The 23,009-nt window shown below is 30.2% G+C and overlaps 12 protein-coding genes across 12 annotated transcripts; 7 read left to right on the forward strand and 5 right to left on the reverse strand.

The window, feature by feature from the left end:
• Positions 1-642: 642 nt before the first annotated feature.
• Positions 643-2,010, forward strand: BX663DRAFT_509778 (uncharacterized protein). Its single transcript, XM_051527670.1, has 2 exons — positions 643-907; positions 960-2,010. The coding sequence occupies exons 1-2, from the start codon at positions 721-723 to the stop codon at positions 1,949-1,951; spliced, it is 1,179 nt and encodes a 392-aa protein (XP_051382579.1). The 5' UTR covers positions 643-720; the 3' UTR covers positions 1,952-2,010.
• BX663DRAFT_509779 (uncharacterized protein) lies at positions 1,912-2,936 on the reverse strand. The gene is made up of 4 exons (XM_051527671.1): positions 2,711-2,936; positions 2,411-2,614; positions 2,297-2,357; positions 1,912-2,212 (listed from the first exon to the last, which is right to left on the reverse strand). The coding sequence occupies exons 1-4, from the start codon at positions 2,716-2,718 to the stop codon at positions 2,156-2,158; spliced, it is 330 nt and encodes a 109-aa protein (XP_051382580.1). The 5' UTR covers positions 2,719-2,936; the 3' UTR covers positions 1,912-2,155.
• Positions 2,937-2,998: 62 nt separating this feature from the next.
• BX663DRAFT_63433 (uncharacterized protein) lies at positions 2,999-3,841 on the forward strand. Its single transcript, XM_051532271.1, has 2 exons — positions 2,999-3,555; positions 3,645-3,841. The coding sequence occupies exon 1, from the start codon at positions 3,131-3,133 to the stop codon at positions 3,542-3,544; it is 414 nt and encodes a 137-aa protein (XP_051382581.1). The 5' UTR covers positions 2,999-3,130; the 3' UTR covers positions 3,545-3,555; positions 3,645-3,841.
• Positions 3,668-5,232, forward strand: BX663DRAFT_509784 (uncharacterized protein). Its single transcript, XM_051527672.1, has 7 exons — positions 3,668-3,851; positions 3,910-3,952; positions 4,005-4,131; positions 4,188-4,351; positions 4,414-4,714; positions 4,777-4,866; positions 4,937-5,232. Exons 1-7 carry the CDS (start codon positions 3,797-3,799, stop codon positions 5,066-5,068), a joined length of 912 nt encoding a protein of 303 aa, XP_051382582.1. The 5' UTR covers positions 3,668-3,796; the 3' UTR covers positions 5,069-5,232.
• On the reverse strand, positions 5,188-6,927 carry BX663DRAFT_509788 (glycosyltransferase family 15 protein). The gene is made up of 5 exons (XM_051527673.1): positions 6,494-6,927; positions 6,290-6,419; positions 5,810-6,208; positions 5,461-5,624; positions 5,188-5,396 (listed from the first exon to the last, which is right to left on the reverse strand). Exons 1-5 carry the CDS (start codon positions 6,879-6,881, stop codon positions 5,350-5,352), a joined length of 1,128 nt encoding a protein of 375 aa, XP_051382583.1. The 5' UTR covers positions 6,882-6,927; the 3' UTR covers positions 5,188-5,349.
• Positions 6,928-7,033: 106 nt separating this feature from the next.
• On the reverse strand, positions 7,034-8,669 carry BX663DRAFT_509794 (uncharacterized protein). The gene is made up of 8 exons (XM_051527674.1): positions 8,586-8,669; positions 8,442-8,495; positions 8,315-8,344; positions 8,117-8,249; positions 7,958-8,058; positions 7,585-7,893; positions 7,458-7,510; positions 7,034-7,386 (listed from the first exon to the last, which is right to left on the reverse strand). Exons 1-8 carry the CDS (start codon positions 8,631-8,633, stop codon positions 7,173-7,175), a joined length of 942 nt encoding a protein of 313 aa, XP_051382584.1. The 5' UTR covers positions 8,634-8,669; the 3' UTR covers positions 7,034-7,172.
• Positions 8,670-8,899: 230 nt separating this feature from the next.
• Positions 8,900-11,595, forward strand: BX663DRAFT_435018 (MCM2/3/5 family-domain-containing protein; the record flags this gene model as incomplete). The annotated part of the gene is made up of 4 exons (XM_051523094.1): positions 8,900-9,589; positions 9,667-9,721; positions 9,790-10,291; positions 10,368-11,595. The coding sequence occupies 4 exons, from the start codon at positions 8,900-8,902 to the stop codon at positions 11,593-11,595; spliced, it is 2,475 nt and encodes an 824-aa protein (XP_051382585.1).
• A 1,160-nt stretch (positions 11,596-12,755) lies between these two features.
• BX663DRAFT_509798 (uncharacterized protein) lies at positions 12,756-14,608 on the forward strand. The gene is made up of 3 exons (XM_051527675.1): positions 12,756-12,866; positions 12,945-14,342; positions 14,454-14,608. The coding sequence occupies exons 1-2, from the start codon at positions 12,795-12,797 to the stop codon at positions 14,118-14,120; spliced, it is 1,248 nt and encodes a 415-aa protein (XP_051382586.1). The 5' UTR covers positions 12,756-12,794; the 3' UTR covers positions 14,121-14,342; positions 14,454-14,608.
• On the reverse strand, positions 14,150-14,514 carry BX663DRAFT_552010 (Snapin/Pallidin/Snn1; the record flags this gene model as incomplete). Its single annotated transcript, XM_051531329.1, has 2 exons — positions 14,150-14,313; positions 14,391-14,514. 2 exons carry the CDS (start codon positions 14,512-14,514, stop codon positions 14,150-14,152), a joined length of 288 nt encoding a protein of 95 aa, XP_051382587.1.
• Positions 14,609-15,720: 1,112 nt separating the features above from the next.
• BX663DRAFT_509811 (uncharacterized protein) lies at positions 15,721-16,846 on the forward strand. Its single transcript, XM_051527676.1, has one exon. The coding sequence runs from the start codon at positions 15,776-15,778 to the stop codon at positions 16,751-16,753; it is 978 nt and encodes a 325-aa protein (XP_051382588.1). The 5' UTR covers positions 15,721-15,775; the 3' UTR covers positions 16,754-16,846.
• Positions 16,847-17,985: 1,139 nt separating this feature from the next.
• Positions 17,986-20,051, reverse strand: BX663DRAFT_435112 (coth protein-domain-containing protein; the record flags this gene model as incomplete). Its single annotated transcript, XM_051523099.1, has 3 exons — positions 17,986-19,380; positions 19,466-19,780; positions 19,851-20,051. 3 exons carry the CDS (start codon positions 20,049-20,051, stop codon positions 17,986-17,988), a joined length of 1,911 nt encoding a protein of 636 aa, XP_051382589.1.
• Positions 20,052-21,517: 1,466 nt separating this feature from the next.
• On the forward strand, positions 21,518-22,995 carry BX663DRAFT_486415 (SGF29 tudor-like domain-containing protein; the record flags this gene model as incomplete). Its single annotated transcript, XM_051524676.1, has 8 exons — positions 21,518-21,692; positions 21,765-21,840; positions 21,935-22,005; positions 22,083-22,158; positions 22,309-22,425; positions 22,502-22,546; positions 22,644-22,797; positions 22,855-22,995. The coding sequence occupies 8 exons, from the start codon at positions 21,518-21,520 to the stop codon at positions 22,993-22,995; spliced, it is 855 nt and encodes a 284-aa protein (XP_051382590.1).
• Between the last annotated feature and the right edge of the window lie 14 nt (positions 22,996-23,009).

Consider the following 23,009-nt stretch of genomic DNA (forward strand, 5'->3'; position numbering starts at 1 on the left):
GCATTCTTTCGTATACACATACCTATAACTATTGCTATATCCTCGACATGTTATTTCAATAACTTTCAAAATCAATTTCTAGATTAGTACATTGGATACTTTTACAGCAAATGTTATAGTTCATTGACCTGACACAACATAATATGACTATCGGGCTACAACCATTGTTATCAATATTATTTAGCTGCAAACAAATTAGATCTGATATATGCACTCCCATTTACTTTCTCCCCCCCCTTTTTTTTCCCTCCACATTTATTACCCTTGTGCCCAAAAGGGGTTGTTGTTTTTTATATTTATATACTTTCTATCTATTGAGCTGGTCTAGGTAAGAAGTTTGATGAATAAAATAATTATACTCAATCTGAATATATTCACAATAAAAGTCTGCTAGTTGGATTCTGTGAACTTGCTGACTGAAAATTTCTTAATCGCTGGTTAAATTTTTTATTATGCACAAAAATTACCGCCAAATGGAACATAATATGTCCTTTTTACTTTTTATTAAGCAAATTTATTATATGTGTAACTTATAATTGTGTATGTGCGCATGACTTACTTTTTTTTCCGGAGCTTTTAATTATTAAAAAGGGCTGCTATACAACAACGTATTTTCTCCTTTCCCCCCTTTTTTTTTCTTTCTTTCTTTATTCCTTTCTCTTTCTTCTCTCTCTCTCTCTTTTTTTATTGTTGTTTTTTATTTTTATTTTTATTTTTTATATGACAGACCAAAACTTGACATTTTATCCTTCTTCTTCTCCTGATTTCGCACTTGACTTACTTTCAAAAAGTTCACCTTCACAACTTCAGCAGCATAAAAGGACAACAACACGTACATCAGATTCTTCTTTTTTCCAAAACAATAATAAAAGTAATCATTATTCAATTCCTAATAATATGATTAAACGTAAGTAATTTCTTCTCTTTCTCTATTTTATTTTTAATTTTTTTTTTGTTAGTTTCCAACTTATCTCATGTTCCCTGCAAGTTTTATAAACAAGGTACTTGTACAGCAGGAACTAATTGTACATTTTCCCACAACTCAGATCTTTCTTCGGAAGCAGCAGTCTGTAAATATTTTATAAAGGGGAATTGTAAATTTGGTACAAAATGTGCGTTATTACATACTATGTCATCTTACAACCGTTATTTGTTATCTACTTCTCCTCCTCCTATAATAAGAAAAAAAACGAATACAGCAGATCAAATCATGATGCCTAACGCTTTTTCTCCTCATCAGCAGCATTCTTATCTTCATGATTTTGCTACTGGAACATCTGCTCCACCTGCTATTTCATTTTTTCAGAATTTTCATGCTGCTGCTACACAACATCATCCTAATAATACAAATACTGGCTTGCTGCCACGTGAAACATCTACTCACGATCCGTCATTATATAATAATAACAACCATCGATTATCATCTTCGGTTAGAAATAGCAGTACTTTCTATCCTAATAATGACTATTTTTTGAATGACTCATCTGTTATGCTTCCTTCCTCATTAAATGATTTATTTACTCCTACCAATGATCTGGGGGGAGGAAGAGGAAATCAACAGCGACAGCCCTCTTATTATCACGATCAATTCTCTACTTTAACAAATAATAGTAGTAGGATATCTCATTGGAAAGCATCTTCTTCTATTAAAAAACCATCTAGTACATTGGATGACGAAATAGACAGATTAATAGAAGGTACAGCGGCTATTAATATTCCTAATAATAATAGTAGTGTAAGTGATGGTAGTAGTGGTGGTAGTAGTAGTTATTTATTTTCTCCACCAGAAGATCCTATCTGTAAATTACCTTCTTTTTATCCACAACAAGAAGATGAAGAAGTTCAATTCTTTATGGAAGAAATCATTAATGATCACGAGATACATGATAACAAAAGTAATCATAACACACCTTATGCTTTTCCTTCACTTGTTAGTTTACCCAGTATATAAAAAAAGAAAAAAAAAGAAAAAAAAATAGTATTTATTCTCTCGTTTAATGAAAAAAAAAAGTTGTTCTTACATATAATGTTTAAAAAATAAAAAAATAAAGAATATTCTCCTTTATATATCACAAGATACAAATAGATGATGAGCGTAATAATAGTTATGTACAAGTGGACTCTTTTCATGCTTTCTTCTATATATAGAATTCATCTAGTCTTCATCGAAGATTTCATTAAAAATGGCAAATTGTTCAAAATATTCAATCATCTACACGAGAGTTAATAAATAAATAAATAAATAGACAAACCAGTTTATCCGCTCATTTTTTTTTTTTTTTTTTTTTTTACTTACTTTTTGTGGGCATTTTAAATAAACTTCTGAAGAATGATGAACAGTTCTATATCCATTTTTCCTAAATAAACAAATTATTTTACATGTACATTTATTTATTTATTTTTCGTTTACCATCGAATATATACGATAAGGCCAGGAATCTTTGATCTTTCTACATAGTCAATCGAGGCAACCTCTGATTCCCAATCTTCTACTGTATTCGTATAGTTAAATACAGCTTCCTCCAGACCTGGATCTTGTTTTGGTAGTTGGTATCGTTTTAGTGTCTTATTCGCTATATCGTTTTTGTAATTCTTTACTGATGATGGCCATTCACTAAATTCTTCATTTTAATACTATACTATACATGTATATATATATATATATGTGTGTGTGTGTGTGTGTGTTTGTAAATTATGTATGTTTCCTTACGATTCCATCTTTTCTTTCGTTTCCCATGTGCTATCATCAACATCGCAACCAACCCATTTTACATGATATCGTTTTTCTCCTTCCTAATTATAGCTTATGAGTAGTCTTGGGTAATGCTTAAAGATAAAATAAAGTTACACTACTAGTTCTCTCTCCTATAATGTATTCTGGATAATCTTCTATCATTAAGCAGGAAAAAAAAATATATATACTTAATTGAACAGCATAATTTGTTTCTTTTTCTTTCCTTTCCTTTTCTTTTTTTTTTTTTTTTTTTTTTTCAAGTTAATAAAAAGTCACCATCGTGACTTGAAATATACTATTATAGGCGAAAACCAAAAAAAAAGGGGGGTATTCCTCTGCCCCGGAAAAACTAACACGTTTCATTTTATTTTATTTTATTTTATTTTTTAATTATAAATGTTATCTGCACAACCAGCTTATGCACTTGCTAGAGCAACCTTCAAACGAGCTCAAAGAGGATTATTTGGTGGGAAACATATTCAATTCGGTAACAATAATCCATTTTCAAAGAAAAAGACAAGACGTAACTGGTTACCCAATGTACAAAACAAGAAATTATACTCTGAATCACTTTCCAAATTCATTGAAGTCAAAGTGACGACAGCTGTTATGCGTACAATTGATAAAAAGGGTGGATTAGATAAATATTTGCTGGAAACGAGGGATAAGAATTTATTTAGTGAAAAGGCTTTGGAGTTAAAATCAAAAATCCTTCAACATAACAAGAGGCAGGCTGATAAAAAGAAAGTAGTCAATGATATTATATCTACACCAGCAGAAGCTACAACAACAACAGCAACAACTGCTTAATCTATATATATGTATAAAAAAAAGAGAAAGGAAAAAAAAAAGAAAAAAGCTTCCCCCTCCAAGATCAGATTCATTTTATTTATATACATTTGTAAAATAGTGTGATAATAAAACTATTCATGTTGACATGTGTTGTGACTTATTCATCATTTACTATTTTTTTTCTTTTCTTTTTTCTTTTCTTTTCTTTTCTTTTTATTTCTATTTCTATTTCTATTTCTAATTCTTTTTCTTTTTTATTTTGATTACCTTATGGAACTGCCACAAGTTGGAAAACATTGTCAACTCTCAGATTGTAATTCATTAGGTAAAAACGAATTCTGAAATGTTTAACTATCCTATTTCTTTTAACCTTATTATACAAGACTTTTTACCTATTGCATGTCCATTCTGCAAACAAACATTCTGGTAATTAATCAACAATGATGTGTATACATCTATTGACTTTTTTTTTTTTAAGTGGTGATCATAGACTTCCTCTATCTCATCAATGTCTTCAATGGAATCAAGTTAACAACCAATTAGCTCAATGTAATGTTTGCCAACATCTTATTAAAGCACCCGAGAGCATGAATCCTGAACAAGCGGTAAGAAAGCCTAAAAAAAAAATGAGCGGGAGTCATTAACGATATCTAAACTATAGCTTGAGAAACATAAAATATCATACTGTCAATTATATTTATATTCTAATGATACAAGCATGAAAAAGATGATTAATCGAGATTGTGCAGTTGACGGCTGTCATGCCATTGATCCTTATATAGGGCCTGTTCATTGTAACGGATGTGAACAAGAATTTTGTTTAGCGTAATTACTTGATATATAAAGATGCTTATAGTTACTGATGTATATATACATCTATTGTTTAGACATCGATATCCTTCTTCACATCACTGTGTTTCGTTAAATGAAAATGAGCAAAAGAAACAAGATAGAAAGCTTGCAGCACAAGAAAAACTATCGAAAACATTCCATCATAATAAGCCTCTTGTTGAAAGTAGTCTTAAGATAAAAAAAGCAATAGTGAGTAAGAAGCCAGGTGGTATAGTAGAATTAATGAAGATGAAATCTCAAGCTAAAGGCATTGAGGGTTCTTCTATACCCATTCATTCTCGTATCTATCTTTATGTTAGTTCAAAGGATTCAACTAGGCCCGTATTTTTGAATAAGGTATAGTGTATATAAGAGTGAATATAAAATCTCGTTAATTACTTAAAAGACATACACAATAGAAAACTTCAATTGGAAAAGCTTTAGATTTAATTGCAGATGTTTGTAATATAAATAACAAGAATAATACCTTACCATCATCTGATCCAGAGGTTAATAAAAGAAGAGCCCATTATTATTGCTATTTAATGTATTAATTCCTTTTTTTTTTTTTAACAATAGAGACTAGAATTATACAAATACCCAGAAATGGTAAAACTTGATAAATCTGATATTTTAGAGAATGTATTACAGAACTTGGACACAGTATTGTTAGAAAGACAAGGAAACATTGTTACTACACATACATGTTAATACACTAAGAAGTTCCTTATTTTACTCTTTCAGAATAAATTATGATAGAAAAAAAAAAGACTTGTGTCTATAATTGTACACTTTATATATGATAATAATCCCTCAATTGATGATAAAGAGTCATTGTAACCAATTTTATATAAACTCTCTCTCTCTCTCTCTTTCCATTCCCTTCTACTAACTAACTAACCATTAATCTCTTAGACACGATATCCTTTACTCTATTTAAAATAATATGTATTGCCTATATATGGCTACAAATAGAGTTAAGCTGTTCTTTATTATGAAATTTCAATCCATCTACGCAAACAAGAATTAGGTGTAAGATCTAAAAAAATAAAATATTGAGTCACAGTTCTCAATTCTCCCCCTTTTTTTTTTTTATTTGTTACCAAAATTATCTTCTGCATTACAATGACACTTCTTTTGTAATTCTCGTACAACAGGACAATGCATGAAAGGTTCATGTTTATATCCAATGTCATTAAAGAAATGAACTTGTGACTTGTTTAAAAAGAGATTAACAGCAATAGTGTGTACAGGTGCATCTCCCCATCTAAAATGTTCAATACAGTTCAATCCCCCTCCCTCCCCCAATTAAAAAAAAAAAAAAAAAAAAAGAAAGAAAGAAAAAAAAGAGAGTGAAAGGAAGGAAGGAAGAAAGAAAGAAAGAGAGATTGAATAAAATTAAAATAAAATTGCTTCTATTTTTTTATAAATTTGTATATATTTTTTTTTTACCTTTCATAGAAGAATCCACCTGACTTGTCTAAATAATCAAAAAAGGCAGAATATTCAGGACTTCTTAAAAACTTTAAATCCCCAATTTCAAAATTACTCCAGAAATGACATAGATTATAGCTATGACCATTATCATTGGAAATAAAGTCGATTAGATTCTTTTTAGGAATCATGTCTGAATGTTCCTTTATAAACTTTTTTGTTGTTTCCCATAAAGTTGGAATAGTTTCTTCAAATTCAATTAATGAAATCGTCCAACCATACTTTTTGTTGTTTTCCTTCATATACAAAAAGGGATCATAATCGATATCGCAATAAAATTCGACACCTGGTTCAACACGCCAATAATATTCATATTCTTCCATTAAAGGATGTCTATAAAAGAATCCACTTTCGAATCTAATAATAATAATAATAATAAATAGACTTGTAAAAAAAAAATTTGATCTTGTTCAATCGTTCTTTTATATATGAATAAACCTGCACATATGTCGATAAGAAAGACTACCACCGTAAATAACACCGTCTTCTCCCATTTTTTTTCGTAGTCTATCTGCTTTTTCAATATCTATCCATGCTGGGTAACTCCAATGTTCCTTTGGAATAAGACCTTTATATACATATATATATAAAATCAAGTTAAAAAGACTTACACACACACATATATATATATTTATAAACTACCATATTTTGTTTCTGCATTCGTTAAACTCGAAGTTAATTCTTTAAATTCTGGAGTAAATTCGACATCATTTAAAAATACGTAGGGGTAATTAAATTTATGATTGAATCTTGCTTCTAATTGTTGAATGGATCTTCGAAGAGCGTCAAGTTCCTCATTACGAGTTAAGATGACAAAGGCCGCTTTAGCACGAGTGGTGTTTTGCCATGCAGGTGGTTTATTTGGATCGGGTAAATTGGGATGTTGGATTAAAGGCGTGTAAGAGGCAACTGGCTCTAAGGGGTTGTTATTCATCATTTTTAAGGGCCAAAAAAAGAAAATTAAACAGAAAACGAGAAATAGGGTCGATAGTAATAGTGGCTTCCTTTGGTTTGAACTAATGATAACCATGATTCTATAATAGAGAAAAGGAAACGAAAAAAAAAAAAAAAAAGAATTTTTTTTATATATAAATATATAGATGAAACCTCTCCCTTTACAAAAATAAAATAAAATAAAGGAGGTATAAATATTATTCTTATAAAGATAAATTTGAAACCGATTTTTTTTTTTGTTTAAAAATAGATGATATACTTTACAAGCTAGTTTATTCAGACTATTTAATAGTTATAAAAGTGAGTAGTCCATGTTTGTAGCCGACTCTATCATATGTCAAATGGGGGAATTACAAGTTCCAAAAAATTACACAGCTACTCCCTTACTTGATTTAATGTGTTGTGGTTTAGGTTTAGCCCAAACAACTTTAAGTGAATGTCCTTTCAAATTCAAGCCAACGTCGGATATTTTATCTGCTGCAAGCTCTGCTGATGTCCTTGTAATAAAATTGACAAATGCACACTTTGTCTTGTGAGACACAACAATCGATTTAATTTCACCAAATACATAAAAAAAATCCCTATTAAATAATAATAATAAAAAAAAAGTAAGTATGTAGTAAAAATGGTATGGACAGTCGTCATATATTACTTCAAGTCTTCTTGAGTAACTTCTGTTTCAACACCAGTAATAAATAAGGAGGTCTGTTATATATAATCATACAATGTTAAGCCCTTTTCTTTTTTTTATATATGATATAAAAATCATATTTACTTACCACATTCTTATCTTCGGGTGGTATTAATCCTCCATTACGTACACGACTTAACATTTTGTGAGCAACTGGGTCATTTTGACCAAGATAACGATCTCTGATATTTTGTTTCATATTTTTTTCATTCTCTTCGGGGAGTTCATGTCTATAGGGACAAGCATCACCACGATTACATTCACCCTTTAGGAAAAATGAACAAATGTGAGCTCTATTACGTTTATAATAAGGTTCATTTCTAGCTAATTTTTCTAATATTTCTCGACTTTGAGATGATAATCTACCAGGATTAAAGATACCTTCACCTTCTTCAACCTATAAAGGAGTGTGTTAATATTATTATTATTGAAATATAGCTTGAAAATACATGTGTATTTACTTTTTTGGCAAGATTTTGCGCGAAATATTGTCTATTGATATCTGTAGAAGGTGCTTCTGATTTTAAATGCAATGCTTTATCTCTTACTTCAACAGGTAAACCTATACAAATGAAAATGTTAACATTGTCTATTGTAATAAATATATACTTATATGTTACCATATTGTAAGTCCAAAATACACGTCTGACACACGTTTTTGACTTTAGCACACGTCTGACAAATTTCTGTTTTTTTATATCTCGCATTTGTACCAGGCATCCAACGAAAAACAGTATAAGGCCTCTGACAGATCTGAGTAATTTTAGTTGTTAATTTATGTGTTGATAAAACTAACTTGCGAATAACATTATACATACTTTGCATTCTTTACCATAAGGTTGCTTTGTCTTTTTTTTTTATTTTAGTTTTTATGGTATATATATATATATATATATATATATATTAATATACATTTCTTCATTAATTTAAATAGATCGATTTTACCATGCGAACATATGGGTTTTCACCTAAACAAGTTTCACAAAGAATAGGAAATTCCTACAGTACAATACATGTATAAAGATTGAATAACAAAGTGTGAATGTGTCAAAAACAAAACAAAAGGAGAAAAAAAAAAGAGATACTTACAGAGTCTTCCCAACCTTGTTTATTTATATCGGCTTTAGTTGTGCTCATTTAAGTAATTAACAAAAATAAAATAAAGTAAAATAAAATAAATAATTTAAATTCAAGTTCTTCTTTACAGCTACCAAAAAATAATTGACGTCATGAAAATTGACTACGCGAGATATTTTAAGTTTCCGAAAAAGGGACAAGCCACCTCTTTTTTTTTAACGCGTATCGCGTATTTTTTTATTTTTCATTTTTTTTTTTTTGTTTTTTATTTGGTTCCTTTTTTTTTTTTTTTATATATACATATATAAATTCGTATAAATCTTCATATGAGTAGCCAATTTACACCATCCGATAATATACCTGATACACCAGGTCGTTATTTTAGTAGACGTTCTGAACTTCTTTCCTCTCAACTCGAACCTGGATCACCTTCTCGTGCAAGATATAGACGATCAGAGCTCTCCTCTACTCTTTTAGGGGATGCCGCTACATCACCTTTAGTCTATCCCTCAACACCCACCCGTAGTTATGATTCACCACGTACACCACGCACAGGGAATACAACCTTTATTCGTACACCTTATATTCCTCAAACACCCAGTATTATGGGCGCTGAAATGTCAAGTGCACTTAACGTTGATACACAAGAGTCAGACCCCTCTCTTGCTGTTCGTCTTGTTTGGGGTACAACCGTAAATGTCTATGAAGTTATTTCAACCTTCCGTAACTTTTTGAATAACTTTACCTTGGCTCATCGTAAACGTCGCATGAACGAGATGATCACTGAAACTGATAAACAACCTTTTTATCCTCAATTATTGACACATATCTATGAGACAAATGCAACAAGTGTCAACTTGGATTGTCGAAATTTAAAAGCTTATCCCGAGTCTCACAAGTTGTATGATCAACTTGTAAAATATCCTCAAGAAATCATTTCATTATTAGACCATACAATTACTGAATTTTATGTGCGACTATTTCCCAATCTAGATGTGAATGGTATTAGCTTAAAGGTAAAGACTATTTTATATATTTATTTGTATTTTTTTTTCTTGTATAGTTAATTATATATATATATATGTACATATAGATTCGTCCTTATAATTTAGCAGAGTCAGTTAATATGAGAGAATTGGACCCTCAAAGTAAGTCATGCTCAATAAATAGATACACATATAAATTGATTAAACTCTTTTTTTTTTTTGTATTATAGATGTGGATCAATTAATTACAATCAAGGGTTTAATGATTCGTGCTTCACCCATTATTCCAGATATGAAAGAAGCCTTTTTCCGTTGTTTAGTATGTGACTATACAGTGACAGTAGGTGTTGATCGTGGTAGAATCATAGAGCCTACTCGATGTGGACGAGAAGCATGTAATTCAGAGAATTGTATGACCCTGGTTCATAACCGTTGTGTCTTTAGCGACAAACAGGTAGCCAGAATTCAAGAAACACCTGATACAGTTCCTGATGGACAAACACCTCAAACAGTCACCTTATGTCTGTATGATGATTTAGTAGATGTCGCGAAACCAGGTGATCGTTTAGAAGTGACAGGTGTTTTTAGAAGTGTTCCTGTTAGAGTGAATCCTAAGCAAAGAACCATTCGTGCTCTCTTTAGAACTTATCTAGATGTGGTTCATATCAAACGTACAGATAAAAAACGTATGCAAGTGGATAATACAGTTAGATCTGAATTCGGACCTGAAGCGTAAGTTTTTTTTTTTTTTTTTTTAGTTTTTGTTGAATGAAAATTTTATTTATTTATTTATTTATTTATTTATTAGTTATGAAGAAAGTGATGAAATTCAAGTAGTTACAACATCGGATGAAGAACAGATTTTAGCATTAAAACAACGTCCCAATTTGTATGAAACCTTGGCACGTTCATTAGCACCTAGTATTTATGAATTAGAGGATGTTAAAAAGGGCGTTCTACTACAGTTATTTGGGGGTACACACAAGACATTTAAAAAGTCAGGAGCACCTCGATTTAGAGGAGATATCAATGTCTTGCTTGTAGGTGATCCAGGTACGAGTAAATCTCAACTTCTCCAGTATGTTCATAAAATTGCACCACGTGGTGTTTATACATCTGGTAAAGGCTCTTCAGCTGTTGGTTTAACTGCTTATATCACTCGAGACCCAGATTCACGTCAATTGGTCTTGGAAAGTGGTGCGCTTGTATTGAGTGATGGTGGTATCTGTTGTATTGATGAATTCGATAAAATGTCAGATGCTACACGATCTGTTCTTCATGAAGTGATGGAACAACAGACGATATCAGTTGCAAAGGCAGGTATTATCACCACACTCAACGCGAGAACCTCCATCTGTGCATCTGCTAATCCTATTGGATCACGATGGAACAAACACTTGTCTGTGCCTGCCAATCTCGATTTACCACCCCCTCTTTTGTCTAGATTTGATTTACTCTATCTGATTTTGGATCGAGTGGATGAAGATTCAGATCGTCGACTTGCTAAACATTTAGTTTCACTTTATATGGAAGATAATCCATTAACAGCAGGACAAGATATTATTCATATTGAACTTTTAACAAAATACATTAATTATGCACGACAAAAGGTTCATCCGATCTTGAGTGAAGAAGCGGGCAATCGACTTGTGGATCATTATGTTGAATTACGTAAGCAAGGACAAGATAGAGGAGGATTTGAAAAGCGTGTGACAGCGACAACACGTCAATTAGAATCGATGATTCGAATGTCAGAGGCCCATGCACGTATGAGAATGTCAGCTACGGTTGAAGTAGAGGATGTAGAAGAAGCCTCACGTCTTTTACGTGAAGCCATTAAAGATTATGCTACCGATCCCAAGACAGGACGTATTGATATGGATCTTATCTTATCTGGTACTGCCTCTCATGAGCGTCATCTTCAAAATAGTATGAAGGAAGCCTTACTTTCTAAATTGTCCTCTTATACAACAAGTCGTATTGACTATAATCGATTATTTAGAGAATTTAACGAACAAAGTCAAGTGGTAAGTTGAATTAGATGATTTTTTGGTTTACTTTATCTATTTATTTATATATATCTATTATGACTGTTAGCCTATGGATAATAAGACATTTGAGGATGTATTGAAGGCATTACAAGAACAAGGCGTTGTTAATATATCTGGAGAAGGTCGTAAACGTATTGTTCGTATTTTATCAGCGAGTGCAGATGCTTAAATTATAAAGGCACCTCTTTTTTTTTAATAATAATAATAATAATAATTATAATACTATAAATACATATATATATATATAACTCATATTCAGCATGTATAATTCAGTTCATTTCCCCTATTTTTTTTTTTTTAAAAAAAAAAAAAAAAAAAAAAAAAAAAAAAAAAAAAAAAGTAAAATAAATAAATATTTATACTAGTATGTGTATTTCCATAATGCTGTGTTATATACCATTGTTGATAAATTAGAATACCTTATTATCATGAACGGAACAAACCGTTATAATAAAAAGAACCACAAGACATATATCATCCGAGGAAGTAGTTCGTAGTGATAAAGTATATTACATAATAATAGCCAATCATTATAAATACATAATGTATGATTAATTATTAAAATAGGTGTATGTATGTATGTATGGATATAGGATACAGCACTTTATAATAATGATTAAGGTGAGATTGTTTCTGTAAATAGAAATTCTTTTTCTGTGGTAACAAAGTAGTAGTGTGGTGGTGGAAGTTTAAATATGTAAAACTTGTTAAAAAAAAAAAAAAAGAATGTTTTCCTCTTTTTCTATAAAATAAATATTTTCTTTTTTATTTATTTTATTTTATTTTTTTTTTTTTTTCATTAATAAATTATTATGTTACCAAAATCAATAAAAAAGCAATCCTCTTTAACAACATCTCGTATGGCAGATCAAGTATTGTCATCAAGTCTATTTATAGATAATAAAGATCCACTCATGGATAATTATTATCAAAAAGAAGAAGAAGAGGCTAAAGAAGATGATCCTTTATCAAGTCAAATTTGGAGAATGTATACAAAGGCAAAGGATACTTTACCAAATGCTTCTAGAGTAGAAAATCTTACTTGGCGTATGATGGCAATGACCTTAAAGAAAGAGTCTTCTTCTACTGCTACTGCTACTACTGCTACTGCTACTGCTACTGCTACTGCTACTGCTACTGCTACTGCTACTGCTACTGCTACTGCTACTACTACCTTGGAACCCATGCTTTCGGGAAATGAAAAAAGAGATAATGTAAAATCTACTATTACTACTCATACTAAATCACAACCAATGGTAATTCATATTGATTTTATTACTTTTTTTTTTTTTTCTTTTACCAACCACTTATTATAATAACTACTTTATACACAGGCTATTCATAAGAATAATACATTATCGTCTAAAAAGACAGATAATATTCATGTATCTACACATGATAATGAAGGATATACATCATTTGATAAAAACACATTATTCTATGGAAGTGATCCTCCTTCTACTTCTTTCTTAAATATTAGAAATGCCAGCTTTGAAGAAGATATGCATCATCATCAATCTATTCATAGTTATCATAAACCAATACCGATTACTCCTCTATTACCCCATTCTCCTTCTTCTGTATCTTCTATAGAAGAAGAAACAATTACAAAGACATATCCACAAAAATCAAGATCAAATCAAACTCAGTGTTCAAATTGTTCTACTCAAACTACACCCCTATGGCGTAGAGATCCAAATGGGAATCCGCTTTGCAATGCTTGTGGTTTATTCTTAAAATTACATGGCGTTGTTAGACCATTGAGTTTAAAGACAGATGTTATCAAAAAGAGGAACAGAAGCACAATTACAAATATAAATAGAAATAACTCTCCCACTACTGTTGTCAAAAGAGATCAGCAACTATTGTCTACATCATTGCCTACTCAAAGTAGTCATAATATGATAATGTCGACTACTACTACTTGTAATAATAATAATCGATATCAAGCTATCCCTACTAGACCATCTCAAACAATACAAAAGCGTCAACGTCGCAACATTCAAAAACAAGTCACTACTTCCTCATCATTATCCATGTCATTACCCAATGCTACCACTCTACATCCAACATGGACAACGAATCAGTTTATAACATCACCAAATACCATTCAACAGCAAACCTCTACTACTAATTATGACTCCTCATCTACATCCACCATCTCTTCTTATTTCAACTTTAGTCCCTCTACTACTACTGATCATAATAATAATCTTATCTTTTCTTCCTCACCACCACCACCTAGTCATCCTCCTGGTCTTGTTCATTCATCCTCAAGCTCATCTCTTGCTAGTTTAAATCAACAGCAAAACGATAACATTTATACCGTCTTGGAGAATTATGGGGTTCAATTAAATAATCTACCTCCAGAATTATTACCGCTGATTGCATCAGCAGCTAATTATCAAGCCATGAATCATCATCAAAAGATACCAATAGAAGAATCATTCTTTACAACAAGTAATAACAACAATGCTAATCATTCATTTGATCATTTTAATTTTTTTTAACAAAGAAAAAAAAAATAAATAAACAAAACTTATTTTTTTATATTTAAAAGTTCTTTTTGTATCCTTTCTACTCTTTCGTTCGTTTTTGTCATTAAAGTATTTGTAGTTATTAATCTCTTTTTAGCATCGACTAGTTTTTCTAAACAAGGTTGAAGTTTAGGTGATTCTGCTATCTCTGAAAACAATTCTAGTTCTAAAATAGACAATGGCCAATGAATACATGTATATAACAATCTATTATTTATTGTGATGGGATTTTTTTTTTTTTACCTGCAATTAATCTTTCTATTTCTTTCCCTAATTCATTTTGACTTTCTTTTACGGAATGAATAGCTTTATCTATTTCTAATACAGTAGGACCTAATATTGATTCAAAACCTTGTGCCAATGACATGTTACTGATGTGTGTGTGTGTGTGTATATAAATAAATAAATAAATAAATATGTGTATATAAAACGAAGCTCATCCCCCCTCAACAAAAAAAAAAAAAAAAAAAAAAAAAAAAAAAAAATCAAATAAAATAAATTTGTATTGTAAAATTTTTCTTCTATACAATCATACACTACTTCCCAAACAGAATAGATAAATAAAAGGACTAGACTCACTTCTACTTTTATTCATTATTAGTCAAGTCTATTGATAGTGTTGTCTATTTGCAAATATCATCATTATATAGCATGTGAATTTAAATACTTTCATGTCGTTGTGGTGGAAGTTATGCTCCGACACTTCCAGAATGTGAGGTCATACAGGTAACATTGTTGTGGAAAAAAAAAAATAGAAATTAGATGGATATACGTTCTCTTCTTCTACATTCATTGGCTGTCTAATAGTTAAAAAAAAAAAAGAAAAGTTTTGAAAGAAAATCAAGATAAGATTCTTTTTCTATGTATTTCACTGTAAATAAATATATAAAAAAAAAGGAAAATTTTTTTTAAAAAAAAAAATATGATCTGTTTACGGAACTATTCTATGCACAGGCCCGCTTGACAGTAATAATAAGTTCTAGATGTGAAGAAAAAAAAAAAAAGGGAACATAAGATGACTGCACTGTATTACAAGTAATGAAGTCTAAAATAGTTTCGATCTACAGCAAAAAAAAGGGGCGTAAAAATTGCTTCCCTCTTACTGTACAACTTTCAAAAAAAAAAAAAAAAAAAGAAAAAGAAAAGATACAACCTTCCGCTCATCTTCCACGTGTAATCTTTATTAAAACTGAACCGCTATTATTTCCAACAAACAAAAAAAAAAGCAATACATGTCAGTTTTGTTAGAAGTAAATATGAATATGAATTTTATTCTTTTTCAAGTATATAGAATTGACAGTTGAAGTATGTAAAAAAAAAAAAAAAAAAAAAAAAAAAAAAGTGATGTGTGTGTGTGGGTGTGTGTGCATGTGTAGAAAGAGTGCACTAGGTAACATATAAGTTGTACTAACTATCCTAATTTATTAGGCCCAGAAGAGAAGCCCTGTTCTTTTCATTCATCTCATTCTCTTGATGCTCTGAGCCCGGGTTACATGATAATAAGGAAAATGTAAATAAACAAATATATAAAGACTATATATCCATTTATTAAAAATCCTGTTTTCTTTTTCTTTTTTTTTTTTTTCTTTTTTTTTTGCTTATACGTTATGTAAATAGACTTTGAAACAATGAAGGAAATAAGAAACTTTGATAATTCCAGTGAACCATTATTATATTCATCTTTTCTAGTAAATTCCACTTCATCATTTTACTCGTTTTCTTCTCATCATAAATTAATTGAAGAACAAGATCAGCATATATATCCATTAACATTTGAGAATGTATCTAAAATCGAATTGGCAGAACCTTCACTTATGCCACTTGCTAGGTATTGGAATGAAATGGAAAGAAATCATCATCATACCACTGCTATAACTCATAAACGACAACGACGTAAACAAGATCAAGTGGTCGAGTCGCCTCGTTTATTACCTTTCCCCTATCATAATGATTCTTATTTCTTACCTACTGCAGAGCATGATTACCCAGGTGGTGGCTATTCAACAACAGATACCTCCTCTATGGTGAGTTTATCTCTTCATAACAATAATACCTTGACATCCTCTCGTCTACATTTATCAAGTTCACCTAAAAGATCCTTATTAAAGAATCATCAAACCTGTTTTATTCCGAAATATAATACATCATCATCATTATCATCGTCGTCGTCGTCGTTGTCGTTGTCGTCATCATCACCTTCTTCTTCATTATCAACTACAGCATTGTCACACAATACAGTTTCACAAAAGAAACAGCATCCTTATAATCGTAGTAACACCACTACAACTACATCTACATCTACCATCACGACTACTACACTGATAGGAACAACGACAAGGACAACAACTGCATTGGCTATCAAATTGAAACATCTCTTTCGTATCAAGACTTATCATCCTACAGCAAATGAAACACACTGTAGTAGTAGTAAACAAGAAGGTACTCATTGGTATCATAAGTTTTGCAAGCTTTTAATCAAAAAATCCAACAAGCGACAGCATCAAGAGAAAAGAGCCGTTGTTGTTGTTGAACAACCTGTCTGGTACAGTGAATTTCGGTGTAACCCACCACCACCCTCTGGTATGACAACGTCTTTTTTGTCCTAATACGTACATACGTATGAATGTTTGTATGTTAAAAGAAAAAAAAAAGGGGAGTGGGGGGGGAGAAGCCCTTTCTTCTTCTTTTTTTTTTTTTTTTGTTCCCAATAAAATAAAATAAAATAAAATATATGTCATGTCATGTCGTGAATATACAAATTTATATCATAGATATAAAATTACATTTGATTGCATAATTGGGTGAGGGAACAATAAAAAAAAATGGACATTTTAGTGAGACAACAAGATATGATTTAATTATTATTATTACAATAAATGAAATACATAAATGAAATATATTTAATATATGTGCATAGCTATGAAGAATGGTTATGATAAAAGGAAAATCATTTCCTTTTTTTTTTTTTTTTTTTTTTTTTTTTTTTTTTTTACTTTTCAAAAGGTAAGTTTTTTTTTTCTTGGCTGACACCACCACCACTTCTTATCAAGATCTCCTCATTTAATTTGACTCACATGATAAACATGGAATAAGGGGCAAAAAAGTAAATTTTTTTTTAACATTTATTATATGAATTCCTTCATTTCCCCCTCCCCTCCCCGGGGGGGTTTCTTTATCTTAAACAAAAAAAAAAAGAAGATCGTCTTGGTTTCATATTTCTTTAATTTATTTTTAGTACCTTTTTTTTTTTAAACTTATTCAATGAAAAAAAAGGAGAATTGTGTTTTAGAAAAAGACCTTGCATCGCCGTGCAAATAAAGGAATATGTATCATTATTATTATATAAAAAAAAAATGAAAACTATGGAATGAATGTTTCTCCTCGTCGATCAGAGAAAAAGTTATTTATGCTTATTGCCTTTGTTTTTTTTTTTTTTTTTTTTTTTTGCTACAATCTTATCGCTACGGACAACCCTGTCCGTGCGCGCATGTTGTTTAACAAGAGTATCACAAATATATATATTTATATATTTTTTTTTGTTTTTGGGAATTGATAAATATGTACTTTATTACAATATGACATGAAGACAAATAGTTTTTCTAATACATACATATATATAAATATATACATACATTTTTTATAAAAATAAAAAATAAAAAAAGAAACGTTATATAAAATTAAGAAATAACGAGAAAGATTGGAAAATCATAAAAAGGCGAATAATAATAATAATAATAATAGAGGGTTAAAGGGAGATAAGAGAGGGAGGGAGGAAAGAAAAATAATAATAACAATATTTTTTTTTTAAAGAAAAAAAAAAAAAGAAACAACCGTTTATTTAGAAAAGAGCGGTTGCGATGACACCAACAATAGCCATAACGGACAAGACTTGAGGGATAGCCTTTGAAGCACCAGAGGTAGCATATTGCTCTTTAGCAGCAACGCTAGTAGAGGTAGCTTTGGCGGCAGCACTAACTGTCTTATCCCCTTCTTTATGAGCAGCATCAGTAGCAGTAGCGGTAGCAGTAGCATCAGTAGCAGTAGCAGTATTAACGCTAGAAAGAATAATAGTAGTAACACTAGCAGAAGCAGTACTAGTAGAAGCAGAATCAGTACTGGTAGCAGTACTAACAGGAGCAGAACTTGTACTTGATGGATCCTTTATGTCGGACTCGGTAATGTTTAATTCACGTCTAGCAACTTCTTCCTTAGCCTTAATCCATTCAAGAAGACCCCATTGAGCACCACCAGACTCCTTACCAGGTGCAGTAACACCCTTATACAAGTTTTCTTTTGTTTGCTTAGCAGTCCATCCATAGACATTACCAGGAGATCTTTGTTTGATAGAACGATCCCAGACAAGATCAGGCCACATGAACTTATGACGAGCTGTAATATAGGGTTCAAGGACCTTCATGTTGAAAAGTTCTTCAACAGTTGTCTTCAAATATCCTCTAAAGGTAGCATTCAAGGTAGGGTTAGAGACAAAGTTGTTGATCAAGAAAGCCTTATTGAATTTAGCAGGCCATTCGTTGACAGTGATGTTAATAAAGCTCTTTGGGTATGCAAGGTTGACACCAAAGGTGGCATCAAAATCTTGAGGAAGATAATATAACATGGTGGGTTTAGCAGCGGAATCGATATAAGCACCATCATTCGTTTGTGCCATCCAGTAAGCATCCCAAGAACCTGTGAGGTATTCCATGATCATGAAACGAAGGTATTGATCTACATCAAACCATTGGTTAATGGCCTTTACTTGTTCATCATTCTTATAATCAACAGCAGCAAAGGCTTCAGCGAAGGGAGCAAGAGCATATTGATCAACGGGAGATTCAACATTAGGAATGAAACTATCATAACCAGTTTTAGGATTAAAGTCTGCGCCAGTGGCACCATCATAGAGACCACCCATTTGGGAGGGAGGTTTACCGTTGTAGAACATGGCACTAATATAAGAATACATGATCACATCATCAAGCATGTTGAAGGTACCCATGCCTTCTTTATTGATGAAGAAACGAACCAAGTTGGCTTCATTGGCATAAGTACCCATATGACGCAAGAGATCAGCATAGAGTTTTTCACGAATTTGTGTAGGATCTTCTTCTTGATGTCTAATCTTGAACCAATTACGATTAGCAAAAAATTGACCTTTAGGAAGAGACCAAACCCAACTTTGTTTAGCATCATTATGTTTACGACCAGGCTTATGAAGGCCAAATAAACAATTCTATATATATATATATAATATTTGAGGAATGTATGTAAGTAAACAAGTCAAAGTTAAATTTTGAGCTGCATAATGCTCTATTTACCTCAAAACTATGAACACTATCAGGACCAATAAAGGTAATCTTGGCTTTATAGGTGCTTTTGGGGACATTTAAAATCAAATTGTTCATATCCTTTTGATTAGCAGTGACAAAAATGGTAGGAATATAGTTGCTATCCCAGATGGGGTCATCTGTAGAGCCACGAGTCCAAGCCCCTTGTGTAAGAGTAAGAGGCAATGGAGGAATATCAGTTGCATAAGTGACAGGACGATCAAAGAATTCATTAAGAGTAGATGAACCATTACTCTTAGGACTCAAAGTACGGTCAAATTTTTCATGAAGACCATCAACGATGTACTAATAAATAAATACGTTTTAATTGGCTACACATAATAGAAGAATATGGTTTCATTTTCATTTATAATACCTTATAAGTTTGATTCACAGCTAATTCAGCGACACCAGTAAAATAAGGAATATCAGGGTCAGAAGCAGTCAAAGTGGTTAAATGGCCACCAACATCTACTTGAACTTTTTCAGTAGCATTTGGTGCAATGAGCTTGAAGGTAACACTAGCTGCATTGACAGCAGTTAAAAGTGAAAGGGCAATAAAAGAAAGAGATTTCATTTCTTTCAAAGGAAAAAATATATATTTTTATATATATTTATTTAAAAGAAAAAAATATATGAATATAAAGAAAAATAAAGAAAAAAAAAAGAAATGAAAGAAGTAGGGAAAAAAATTAGGTTCGTATTTATATTTTTTTTTTTTTTTTTTTTTTTTAGTTTTGACGTACCCCCTCGTGAACTAAAATAAGATATAAAATCGGAGACTGTATATGAAGGATTCAAAAAGAAAATTATCAGTAAAAGAGTAGTAACAGAACAGTAGAGGAAGAAGATGAAATGCGCTATTTCAATAATCAATAATCCAAAACATTATTAGGAGGTTTCTATTTTCAGTTTTATATTTACATGCTCCTTAGGTAAATCCCCTTATATACCAATATCCTTCACCTCTTCTTCCTCCTAATAATAATCATAAATATGATACTTTTTATTCCCTCCAAAAAAAACAAACAAACATACAAAAAGTAAAGAAAAAAAAATTACATTAATGTATAGCAATATTACATAACACGTGTGTATATTATACATTTAATTGCCTTTTAATACTTTAGAAAATTTCCTTTTTTTTTTTATTATTTCAAATACTATGAATTTTTGTCGAATCTCTTATTAGTTAGTGTTTCAAATATTAAACAAGCGTTATTAGAACATTATTCAATTCTGTCAAGAATCAATGAAAAGGAACAATTCATCGACTAGTTTACAAAAATACCAGGTAACATTTCATCCTTACTTGAATGATACCAGGTATTATTACTATTTTACGTTTATTTTTAACTTTCAAAACATTGTTCCATATTTATTCTTATTTTCTTTAAAAAAAAAAATAAAATAAAATTTATTTTAGTTAATAATACCATCATATCCAAAAATAACTTTTTTAAAGATAGTCTTAGAAAATAAAAAATCTTTTTTGTTTCAAAAATAAAATGAAATAAAATGAAATAAAATAAAATAAAATAAAATAAAATAAAATAAAATAAAAATAAAATAAAAATAAAATAAATAAAATAAAATAAAATAAAATAAAAGGGCATTATGAAATATGGTAAAATACTAATAAAAAAAATATATTTATTTTTCTTATAATTTATAAACATATTCCCCCCCTTTTTTTTTTGTTGACATTAACAATAACATATCTACATAATCACTATGGTAACACTATTTGACATTTTTCATAGTCATCTTTTCTATCCGAAAAAAAAAGAAAAACTTGTATGCAAACCGGCAAAAAGAAAATTACTGAGAATAAAAAAAAAAAAAATTGAGTTTGCTTCTTTTTTTATATACTTTTTGTTTTGTTTTTTATTTTATTTATTATAATTGCTTCCTTATTATAACAGTATCTCTAATATAAGAGAATATCGATTCAACAATACAAAAATAACTAAGAACAATCTACTATTTCTTATATATTTTTGAAATTTATTTGTCCCTGAAAAAAGCAAAAAAAAAAAAAAAATGGATCGTAAATCTCGTACATCTCGTTCAGCCACACTTGATGACACAAATGAGGAAGTTAATTTATGGAAGCAAACCTGTAATGCACTTTCTAAACTTGAAACAATACAAAATGATATTTCAAATATAGTAAATGGTATAAATAAAATACATACTACCATTAATAACGAAGAAGGTAATATGATTTGGGAGGAAATAATTATTATATCAGACATTTACTTGTTGTGTGTTATAAAAAAAAAAAAAGAAATACAACCTTCAATTAGTACGAAATTAATCGAACATTATGAAGGGGGAATCGATCTATCTAATAACGAAGCAAAGTAAATAGCTGTTATTATTATTCATTTTTCTCTCTCTCTTTTATATATGTATGTATATATCTCGTTTCTTACTTTGTCCTCCCTTTACTTCTAGAACTATACATGATATCATCGAGAAATTATCTGTTCTTATTGCATTAAGAAATGCATCAGAATATAACAACGGTAATTTAATTTTCATTTATATGCATTTATTTATTTAATTTTTTTTTTTTTTTTTTTTTTTTTTTTTGTAAATTTAGTTCTAGAACAAAAGAGAAAGAAACGAAGAATTGAACAAGATGAAATTAACTCCTTATCATTCAAGAAAAGCAAAACGTAAATATAAAATAATTTAAAAAGTCAGTATGAGTAAATGAACAAAGAAAAAAAAAATAGGGAGGAATGGAGGAGGCCACTTTTATGATCTGGTCTTTTCTATAACTCAGTTAAAATAATATAATAATGAATACAAAATTAAATATCTAGTGATAATAGAATTCTGACTAATGGAACCTCTGTTGCTGCTAAACATCCTACACAAAAAGATAAAAATGAAGAATGGATACTTGCAATAGTCATAAGTTATCATATTGATACAAATAAGTAAATATATAGAAAAAAGAATATAAAGATCAATATGGGATATTCATTCTTTTTTTTTTTTTTTTTCATTTACAAGATATCAAGTTGAAGACGTGGATCAAGATGAATTCGGTCAAAAGCAGTAAGGATAGAATTATATTGAATAATAATGATGCAAAAAAAAAAAAAAAAAAAAAAAAAAAAAAAAAAAAAAAAAACATTCATTTTTATTTATTTAGACGATATATGATACAGCCCCGAAATGTAATTCCTATTCCAAATATAGATGAAGCAAAAGAATTGACAGAATTAAATGCTGGACAAGATGTATTAGCATTGTATCCTGGTACAACATGCTTTTATAAAGCTAAAGTCATAACTCCACCATCCAAGGTAAATAGAAACAAATAGATGCAAAATATTAGAAAACTGCTGATATCCTTTTATTAGAATAAGGATATACAGTATACAAGCAATTATCAAGTACAATTCGAAGATGATAATAATGAATTCAAATATGTTATGCCAGAATATGTTCTTGAAATCCCAAAATTTAAATACAATGTCGATGGTTCCAAATGGCGAATGTGATAATTTTATTCAAT

Source organism: Cokeromyces recurvatus, assembly GCF_025118155.1.
Source record: "Cokeromyces recurvatus strain NRRL 2243 chromosome Unknown BX663scaffold_13, whole genome shotgun sequence".
NCBI lineage: Eukaryota > Fungi > Mucoromycota > Mucoromycetes > Mucorales > Mucoraceae > Cokeromyces > Cokeromyces recurvatus.

What these genes read in the sequence shown, in the direction of transcription:
- BX663DRAFT_509778 (XM_051527670.1), top strand. Translation starts at nt 721, where the DNA reads ATGACAGACCAAAACTTGACATTTTATCCTTCTTCTTCTCCTGATTTC. An exon ending in TCCTAATAATATGATTAAAC is followed by an intron (nt 908 to 959) that starts GTAAGTAATTTC and finishes TTTTTTTGTTAG; the next exon opens with TTTCCAACTTATCTCATGTT.
- BX663DRAFT_509779 (XM_051527671.1), bottom strand. An exon ending in CTTATCGTATATATTCGATG is followed by an intron (nt 2,358 to 2,410) that starts GTAAACGAAAAA and finishes TTGTTTATTTAG; the next exon opens with GAAAAATGGATATAGAACTG. An exon ending in ATTTAAAATGCCCACAAAAA is followed by an intron (nt 2,213 to 2,296) that starts GTAAGTAAAAAA and finishes ACTCTCGTGTAG; the next exon opens with ATGATTGAATATTTTGAACA.
- BX663DRAFT_63433 (XM_051532271.1), top strand. Translation starts at nt 3,131, where the DNA reads ATGTTATCTGCACAACCAGCTTATGCACTTGCTAGAGCAACCTTCAAA.
- BX663DRAFT_509784 (XM_051527672.1), top strand. Translation starts at nt 3,797, where the DNA reads ATGGAACTGCCACAAGTTGGAAAACATTGTCAACTCTCAGATTGTAAT. An exon ending in CTCAGATTGTAATTCATTAG is followed by an intron (nt 3,852 to 3,909) that starts GTAAAAACGAAT and finishes TTATTATACAAG; the next exon opens with ACTTTTTACCTATTGCATGT. An exon ending in GCATGAATCCTGAACAAGCG is followed by an intron (nt 4,132 to 4,187) that starts GTAAGAAAGCCT and finishes TCTAAACTATAG; the next exon opens with CTTGAGAAACATAAAATATC.
- BX663DRAFT_509788 (XM_051527673.1), bottom strand. Translation starts at nt 6,881, where the DNA reads ATGGTTATCATTAGTTCAAACCAAAGGAAGCCACTATTACTATCGACC. An exon ending in TCTTATCGACATATGTGCAG is followed by an intron (nt 6,209 to 6,289) that starts GTTTATTCATAT and finishes TATTATTATTAG; the next exon opens with ATTCGAAAGTGGATTCTTTT. An exon ending in GGTGGATTCTTCTATGAAAG is followed by an intron (nt 5,625 to 5,809) that starts GTAAAAAAAAAA and finishes TGAACATTTTAG; the next exon opens with ATGGGGAGATGCACCTGTAC.
- BX663DRAFT_509794 (XM_051527674.1), bottom strand. Translation starts at nt 8,633, where the DNA reads ATGAGCACAACTAAAGCCGATATAAATAAACAAGGTTGGGAAGACTCT. An exon ending in AAAACCCATATGTTCGCATG is followed by an intron (nt 8,345 to 8,441) that starts GTAAAATCGATC and finishes TAAAAAAAAAAG; the next exon opens with ACAAAGCAACCTTATGGTAA. An exon ending in CACCCGAAGATAAGAATGTG is followed by an intron (nt 7,511 to 7,584) that starts GTAAGTAAATAT and finishes TATATATAACAG; the next exon opens with ACCTCCTTATTTATTACTGG.
- BX663DRAFT_509798 (XM_051527675.1), top strand. Translation starts at nt 12,795, where the DNA reads ATGCTTTCGGGAAATGAAAAAAGAGATAATGTAAAATCTACTATTACT. An exon ending in ATACTAAATCACAACCAATG is followed by an intron (nt 12,867 to 12,944) that starts GTAATTCATATT and finishes CTTTATACACAG; the next exon opens with GCTATTCATAAGAATAATAC.
- BX663DRAFT_509811 (XM_051527676.1), top strand. Translation starts at nt 15,776, where the DNA reads ATGAAGGAAATAAGAAACTTTGATAATTCCAGTGAACCATTATTATAT.